An 8805-nucleotide genomic window follows, 5' to 3' on the forward strand; every position below is an offset into this window, starting at 1 on the left:
GTGTGTAGTGAGGTGTAGGGTGTGTGGTGGGTTTGAGGTGTGTGTGTGTGTGTGTGATGTGTGAGGGTGTGTGGTGTGTGGGTGTGTGGGTGTGGAAGGCAGGAAGTGTTAGTTCCCTCTGGGAGTTGGGGTCTGGGTGTCAGATAGAAGATTTTTCTGACGGTCTTACCTTTCAGACAGCCCTGAACTCCCAGGTTTCTGGGGATCTGTAAAAAGCCAAAGGCACAGGTTGGGGCTCACATGCTACAACTCAGAAGTCCAGCCTTCCTCTCAAAGCCCACCTGGGGACCCTCTGGCTCATAGAGTGGCAGATGCAGGCTGGTGTGAGCTGGGGCTCTAGCCCTGGGTCTGCCAGCAGAGGCGAAAAGAGTCCCCGAGGGCAGGGCACGCACCTTCAGACTCCTTGCTCTTCCGACACTTGAATCTCAGGCTGACCACACCGACTAGGACGATCACCACAACCACCAGGATGACAATGAAGCTGATAACACCTGAACAGAGAAAAGAATGGGGCGAAGGGGGCCAGTCGGGGGGGGGCAAAGGGGCCAACAAGAGTCCGGCATTCCCTTTCCAGATAAGTACTGTGTACACAGTCTCCAGGAGCAAAGTGAGTTCCATTTCTCTGCTGAACAGGTGAGTTCTCAGCCTGCCGCCCCCTAGCCAGAGTGGGCTCTCCAGCCCGACTCCATCCCCGCATGAGAACATGGAACCCAGCACAGCCAAGAAGAGCTGACTGGCGGGGCAGGGGCCCCCCTCCCACAAGGGTCTTCCTCATCAGCCAGAACCTCCTGGAACAAATGGGTGAGATTTGAACTTGCGTTTCCAGACCTAGAGTCCAAGTCAATTCCAGGGGTGGGGTTCCCTCCTATGTCCCACCTTCTCCTCCCGCTCTCACCAAATGCAGCCACAGTGAGCACAGTCTCTGACGTGGGGCTGGGCAGGATGGTCGCATCTTCCCTCATGCTCAGGCTCATGGTGGTTGAATTGAGGGGAACAGTTTGAAATGTGTCTAAAATGGAGTGGAGTCAGGGGCATCAGCGAAGGGGACTGACACAGGGAAGCTAGAGCTAGCTTCCCTCCCGCTTCCCCCTAGGGAAGGACCGGAATTTATGCTGCAGAGCTAGGAGGTCAGGCTGGGCAAAATAGAGCCGTCTGTGTTGTGCCAGGGTTGAGGTGGGAGGAATGTTCCTTCTCAGGCAAGGCTCCAACAAGCCAGGCTGCCTGTTAAGGGGCACAGATTTCCGGCCCTCTTAAAAACTGCTATGTTGGCCTGGTGCGGTGGCTCATGCCTGTAATCACAGTACTTTGGGAGGCCAAGATGGGTGGATCACTTGAAGTCAGGAGTTTGAGACCAGCCTGGCCAACATGGTGAAACCCCATCTCTCCTAAAAAAAAAAAAAAAAAAAAAAAAAAAAGACAGGGCACAGTGACTCATGCCTGTAATCCCAGCACTTTGGGATGCCAAGGCGGGCAGATCACGAGGTCAGGAGTTCAAGACCAGCCTGGCCAATATGGTGAAATCCCATCTCTACTAAAAATACAAAAATTAGCCAGGCATGGTGATGCGTGCCTATAGTCCCAGCTACTTAGGTGGCTGAGGCAGGAGAATCGCTTGAACCTGGGAGGCAGGGGTTGCAGTGAGCCAAGATTGTGCCACTGCACTCCAACATAGACAACAGAGTGAGACTCCGTCTCAAAACAAAAAACAAAAAAACAAAAACTAGCTGGGCCTTGTGGCGCATGCCTGTAATCCCAGCTACTCAGGAGGAGGAGGTTGCAGAGAGCCGGGATCGCACCACTGCACCCCAGCCTGGACGACAGAACAAGACTCCTTCTCAACACCAAAAAAGGTGCTATGTCACCTGTGTCTTCCCTCCTCAACCCATTGTACTTCAGGCCCAATTGCTGTTCCGCTTATCTCTCCTCACTCCCCCTTCCCAAATAAGTCTGGGAGAATAAAAAATCTGAGAGCCAAGGGATAAGATGAGAGAAAGGGTCACAGACATCTCCTGCCGACTTCTCTTCAGGGTGAGTGCAGCAGGACATACCTCTGCTTGTGCCTCCGTCTCTTCCACTGCTGGGGACACCTGCGCCTGCACCATGAAACAGCATGACCAAGATGGGGGCATCCCCCAGCAGCTCTTCTCCCTCTCTGCTAAGCAAAGGCCAGTCTTCCCTGCCTGAGAGGACCCTAGCCCTTTCTCAGCCTTTTCTGCCTTCCTTTTCCTTCATTTTGGGGTATCCTTCCCCTCCCTCTCCTCTCTGGGTATGCCTTTCTCAGTCTCAAGTCTAAGCTCCTTTTACCTTCGTTGTGACCAGGCCCAAGTTCCTGTCTCTACGTCCCACCAAGCCTCTTTCTTTCCTGAACCAGAGTGCCACTGATGTGGGTCCTGACCCCTGTGGCCTCCTGAAGAGGGCAGAAGGAACTCATCCAGATGGAACCCGGTGTTTTTCATCGCTGCCCCCCGCCCTGGGCACTCAACAAGTCTTGATGTGTGCATCTGTGGCTTGGCCCAAGTTAGGCCCAACCAGGTCGGGGAGAGCCTGTCCACGGTGCCTGACTCGGCGTCACAGGTTTACTGGCTGCCATGGGGGTCTGCACGGCCTTCTTTGGAGCTGCTGTGAATGAGGAAGCACATGCGGGCCTGCTCAGGGCCTTGGCTGGCGTGTGCACTGGGTGGGCTCTTCAGTCCAAAGTCTTCCTCTTCTTTCCTGCTTTCAGTTCTAGAAGGGGCCATTCTCTTGTTCACCTCTGGGCAGTTCCCTCTGCCTGGAATAAGCCCCACTACTCTCCACCCCACAGCCTCCACATGCTCAGCTGACCCCTTCTCAGCTCGGCTTCAGAAGCCGCTTCTGGGAGTCATCCCTGGCCCCCAAGTCCGAAGTGACTGACATGGGCCTGGGCTTCCACACTTCTGCTTGTGCCCACCGCAGCCCTTCTCACCCTGCATGTCATCATCAGTGTGAGGGTCTGTTTCCTTGTCTGTTCCCCCTCACCCCAGTCTATATTCTCTTTTAGAGCAGAAACTGTGTCAGGGTCCTCACTGGACCCTTCCTGGATGGCATTTGTAGTCTGAATGACACAGTACCTGGGGTACCTGTGCTGGACAGATGGCTTGGGCTGTTAGCATCTGAGGAAGGGATGTATCCTGCAAGGACAGAGGCAGATAGGGAGTGGGAGATGGGGTAGGTTTAGTGACACCACACTGCCTCGCTCATCCAAGAACCCCTGGGCTCCAAGCAGGTCTGAATGAATGGGTATGGGGCAGGAGCAGGGACCTCAGCAACCACACTCACTCACCTGGGTTGGAAGAAACTGGCTCTGTGGTCAGACTTAGACCGCCAAGTCCTCCTGAAACAGAACATCTGAGGCTGAGGGGTGCACAGCCTGCTACTGTTCCATCTCCCTCTCTTCTTCCCTAGATCTGTGTGTCTTTCTCCCTACCCCATCCCCCACCCCTCATTCCCAACCATTCACTTCTTTTTTCTTTCAAGGCATATTAGACTCGGCTAGGCTGAAAAAAAATCCTTAGATGAGCTCAGCCTTGATGAGTCCTGAGAGCTCCCGCTCCAGCCGCAGCCCCAGCCCCCTGAGGTTAAGGCTAAATTGGCATAGAGCTCCTTTCACCCTTCCTAAGCTCCTAGGCCTACACGCTGGAGTAGACCCATATGTTTGGTCTTACCCTGAGAGCTAGAGGTCTGGGTCATTGTGGGCTGGGAGTTGTGGCCTGCAAGAGAAAGCAAAACACACAGCTTGGTAAGTCCCCTGCCCAGCACAGAGCCTAGAGAGGAACCCTTAAAATAACTTCTGGGCCAGCCTGGGCAACATAGCAAGACTCTGTCTCTAAAAAAAAGGTTTTTTGTTTGTTTGTTTGTTTGTTTTAATTCTCCAGGCACAGTAGTGCACACCTGGAGTCCTAGCTACTCAGGAGGCTGAGGTGGGAGGACTGCTTGAGACCAGAAGGTTGAGGCTGGCTTCAGTGAGCTATGATTGCACCACTGCACTCCAGCCTGGGCAACAGATGGAGGCCCTATCTCAACAAAAAAAAAAGAAAAAGAAAAAAGAAAAGACAACACTGGCTAGGTGCGGTGGTTCACACCTATAATCCCAGCACTTAGGGAGGCTGAGGTGGGTAGATCACTTGAGGTCAGGAGTTCAAGACTAGCCTGGCCAACATGGTGAAACCCTGCCTCTACTAAAAATACAAAAATTAGCAGGCCTGATGAACACGCCTGTAATCCCAGCTGCTTGGGAGGCTGAGGCATGAGAATCGCTTGAACCTGGGAGGTGGAGGTTGCAGTGAGCTGAGATCGTGCCATTGCTCTCCAGCCTGGGCGACAAAGTGAGACTCCATCTCAAAAAAAAAAAAAAAAAAAAAAAGAAAAGAAAACAGAAAAAGCGTTTTGGCTTTCTAAGCCTACCATGCTGGAAGGCAGACACACTAGGCAGAGGGCTAAAGGATGTGGGCTGTGGCTCACGGTGCTGGCTTCCTCTGAGACTAACTCAATAGCAACATCACCACCACCTCATGGCTCAGAGTCCCGAAGTCCTTCCCTATCTCTTCAATCTGGCATGGGCATTTTACCAACCTGATGCAGAGTCAGGAGAAGGTTATTTTAAACTAGTGACATTTCTAAGGACAGAAGATCAATGACCTGCCACACCTAGACAAGGAAGGGCCCAGGACTCCAGGTCTCTAGGCTAATGTTTACCTTAAGCTGCTGTCACCCTGGTCCTGCCCCCAGGGAAGGGGCTAATAGATGGGAAGGTGAGTGAGATGGGGATGGGGATTAGGGCTTGTATCTTGGCTAGAGGTAGGGGCCTGTGCATAAAGTAAGTTCTGAGGTATATATAGGAGGCAGGGAAGCTCTAGCATGAGCAACCCACTCACTCTCACAGGCAGAGGATACGTAGGAAATGGTTGTTATTGACCAAACCCAGAGAGGGGTTGGTCACCAAGAGTCCCCAGTCAGAAGCCCTCACTGGCTTTTTTGTATGTACACTTGTGTCTGCTGGGCTCTATGCAAATGTGTGTGCATGCTCGTGTGCCCTTGTGTGTGTCCCGCTGTGTATGTGGAACCTGAAAGGTCAGGTTGTATTTGCTCATTTTCCACAATGAAATCATTCTTGAAACCTGTGAACAATGTGAAAGGAAAACAACGTGGGGAAGTGGAGCCGCCCAGCTGGGTTCCCGTCCCTCTGCTTGAGTGGGGACTGCAGCCCCTGGCCTGGCTCTGCTGCTCCCTTGGCCTCTCAGCATCAGGGGAGCATTCAGCCCAGGCCTGGGTAGACAGAGGCGGCCGGGTGCCAGGGGCCCACCCCAGCCTGTGGCAGCCTGCTGCTCTGCTTATTTTCCTTAAGCCACTGCCTTCCTCCATGGGGCTATCATTTGGATAGTGTAGAATTAATTGCTTCCAAGTGTAAAATTACCAAACCCTGGGCCATGTTTTTCTAGATCACCATTTCTGAGAGCCCCATTCCCTTGCTGGGGAGAGGGGGATGGTCAAGAGGGGAGTTAAAATTTATAGGAAGCCCAGGCTAGAGAAAACCCTTTCTAGCTGGGGAGGACCCTGGGAGAATCCTTTTAACCCAAGGCATGTCCTGAAAACATGTATCAGTTACTAATCCAGCATATCTAATGTACTTTTTTTTTTTGAGACAGAGTTTCGCTCTTGGTCACCCAGGCTGGAGTGCAGTGGCGCCATCTCAGCTCACTGCAACCTCCGCCTCCCGGGCTCAAGCGATTCTCCCACCTCAGCCTCCTGAGTGGCTGGGATTACAGGCGCCTGCCTCCATGCCCGGCTAATTTTTGTATTTTTAGTAGAGATGGTGTTTTAGCATGTTGGCCAGGCTGGTCTCAAACTCCTGACCTCAGGTGATCCATCTGCCTCAGCATCCCAAAGTGCTGGGATTACAGGCATGAGCCACCGAGCCGGGCCTAATGTACGATCTAAATGCTGTACGGTTATAACTTAGTTTTTGGTGGGAAGGCACAGGGAACTGCCCTCCTGCATTTATCTAGAAAGAAAATTATTCAGTGGCTTGGGAGGAGTTCCAAAGTCACAAGCTTCAAGACCCTGCTCTTTCTTTGCCTCTTGCCCCACCCACTACCCAAACTTTTTGTCACCAACAAAGATTCCTCTGCGAGTAGGGGAGGGACTTAGGGAGCATCTGTGTCTACAGCCGAGGGTGTCTCTGACCACTGGGCCTGCAGATTCCCAAAGAGCTCTAGCCACAGGAATTTTTGATTTCCCAGGTCTCCCCTCTCTAATCCTGTCTGTTTTATCCCCTTCTAGTCTATCTCCACACACACCCCTCCCCATTTTTTCCTCAAAAGCATAGTTTAGTAGTTAAAATCGTGGATTTTAATCGAGCCTGGCAAGCCTGAGTTCAAGTCCTGGCTTTGTCGCTGTCTGACCTAGGCCTCAGTTTACTTTACTTTGAAGTGCAAGTGACCAGCCTGGGCAACATGGTAAAACCTTGTCTCTACAAAAAAATGCAAAAATTAGCTGGGTGTGGTGGTATGTGCCTGTAGCCCCCAGCTACACAGGAGGCTAAGGCAGGAGGATTGCTTGAGCCCAGGAGGTCAAGGCTGCAGTGAGCCATGATCATGCCACTGCAACTCTGGCCTGGGCAATGGAGAGACCCTGTCTCAAAAATAACTAAGTAAAATGCATTTGGTATTAGTACCTCGCAAGTTGTCGTGAGGGAAGGAAAATGCATATGAAGCACTTAACGCAGTGCCTGATATACTCAATGAAGGCCAGACACTTTTGTTTTTGCCCCGTTCTCTCAAATCCTCCCAGTCTCAAGTCTGCACTGCCTCTGGGTATCCATAGTCAAGTCCCTTTATGGGCCCGAATGTGCTCAGGATTCCTCAGTCCACCAAGATGAAGGAGCCAGGAAGTGCTCTGCACACTTCAGGATGAAGGGTTAGGAAACTCAGGGCGGGTGATAGCAGCTTAGGTACAGCTGACACAGGGCATTTGAGAGCACTGGCACTTGCCTGGGAGAAAACAGTGGGTAGGGAGGCTGGGAAAAGTCTAGGCCTGTGAAAATGCCACCTCATGAGCTTCACCTGCAGTTTCCACAACAGCCTCGTCCCCCAGCCCTGGCCAGACCTGTGACTCTGTCATGGAGGGGGTAACAGGGGATGGGGACAATCAGAGTCTTGTCCTCCAGTCCATGGGCTTTTAGAGAAATGCCTGACTTCTCCGGGAGGCAGTGTTCTGGTACTCAGGCCCTCTTACCCACCACTGACGGGGGGGCCACCAACCCTCCCCATCCGAGCCCTCTTGCGCACTCTTTCTGCTGCTTTGAGCACAGAGGACTTGTAGAGGATGAGGCGGGGGCAGAGCAGGGATGGTCAAAGGGAAGTTGCTGCCCTGTGAGTCAGAATGCCCTGGACTCGTCATGATTCCCAGCAACTGCTCCCTGATGAGAGGACCCCTATGAGCAGCTTCACAACTCACTGGCTGGCAGCGCCTGTCAGACAGGTGCCATTTCCAAGTAGCCTCTTCTGGAGGTCATCTCCTCTAGCCCCCTGGGTGTGAGAATGTTATGCACATCCTCCTTGGTGAATAGTTCTTTGTGTCTGACCTGAGTCCCTCTTGCTGTGATTTAACTTTAAAATCAACATTAGGAATTCCTAGGTTGCTACTCCTCATGTGAAAGGAGAGAACAGATCCCCTGTGAAGCCCAAGGTGCAGAGGTTTTGTGTTAGAACAGTTGATAGAGTGGCCCTCGTCAGCCCTGCCCCAAGATCAGAGGGTGAGGGTCATGAGTAGCCTGAGCACATCCTAGAAGGAGCTTTGGGCCTGGGTCTCGCACTAACACAGCTCCCTCCCACGATTCAGGAGGCCAGCCTCTACGGGGAGCCCAGCTCCCCAGGACAATTTCCCACAAGAGGGTTTAACCGTAGCTCCACTTTACCCCTGCCTGGTAATCAGGACCCCCCAATCCAACTGATCCCCTTCATGGAAAGGCTCTGGAATCTCCCCTGGGCACAGCCCCTGGATGGAAAGCATGTGTCTCCTGAGAAAGAGACCGATGCCTAGAATGGCCAGCTGTGGAGAGGAATTGCTGTGGGAAAGCGGCAGGCGCCTCTTACCTCGGAACAGGAGGAAGCCCAGGATCACCCAGCACAGCTGCATGGCTCCTGCGGTGCCCATGTCAGCTGGGTATGTGGCGGGCAGGCAGCAGCTCAGTGGAGGCTCTGTCCATAGTGGAGAAGAGAGAGGGAGTGCTGGGGCGGGATGGGGGTGGGGACTGGCTCTCCAGGAGCTTCCTGTCAAAAGAATAGAAGGAAACACATTGGGACCAGCTCCAGGGGCCCTGCTCAGCGATGTCCAGATGAGGATGTGAGGCTGCAGCAGCGACTGTGCCCACCCAGCATGGCCTCTAGTGCCTATGCACAATGACCAACCATGGCAACCCGGCCCCATCCCCCATTCTCTTCCCTTCTGAGGGGTCCATCAAGTTCCACCACAGACCACCTGGGGGTTTTCCTGGAATCTAACACCAATCCCACCCAGTACTGTTTCAGACCAGGTTCTCCTTTCCCATGATTCAGCCTGGAAGCCCAGCCCACCAGCCGCCCATGCTCCCTGGACTCTGAATTCTCCACATTCCTCTCCCTCCTCAGGGATCCCAATGCAGATAGGACTCCCCACATCTTTCAGAGAGGCCCTATATGCATGATTATTATTCCTTTTTTACTTTTTTTTTTAAGAGATGGGGTCTTGGTCGGGTACAGTGGCTCACGCCTGTAATCCCAGCACTTTGGGAGGCCGAGATGGGCAGAT

The 8805-nt window shown here is 53.0% G+C and overlaps 1 protein-coding gene across 1 annotated transcript; it reads right to left on the reverse strand.

Moving 5' to 3' along the window:
- Window positions 1-169: 169 nt before the first annotated feature.
- Window positions 170-8245, reverse strand: ECSCR (endothelial cell surface expressed chemotaxis and apoptosis regulator; the record flags this gene model as incomplete). The annotated part of the gene is made up of 8 exons (XM_032148157.2): window positions 8112-8245; window positions 3684-3728; window positions 3302-3352; window positions 3090-3149; window positions 2049-2093; window positions 896-1009; window positions 393-491; window positions 170-206 (listed from the first exon to the last, which is right to left on the reverse strand). Coding segments are annotated over exons 1-8 (512 nt in total), but the record flags the coding sequence as incomplete, so codon positions are not given.
- Between the last annotated feature and the right edge of the window lie 560 nt (window positions 8246-8805).

The sequence above is a fragment of the Hylobates moloch genome, unplaced genomic scaffold (assembly GCF_009828535.3).
Source record: "Hylobates moloch isolate HMO894 unplaced genomic scaffold, HMol_V3 SCAFFOLD_2199, whole genome shotgun sequence".
In the NCBI taxonomy this organism is placed as follows: Eukaryota; Metazoa; Chordata; class Mammalia; order Primates; family Hylobatidae; genus Hylobates; species Hylobates moloch.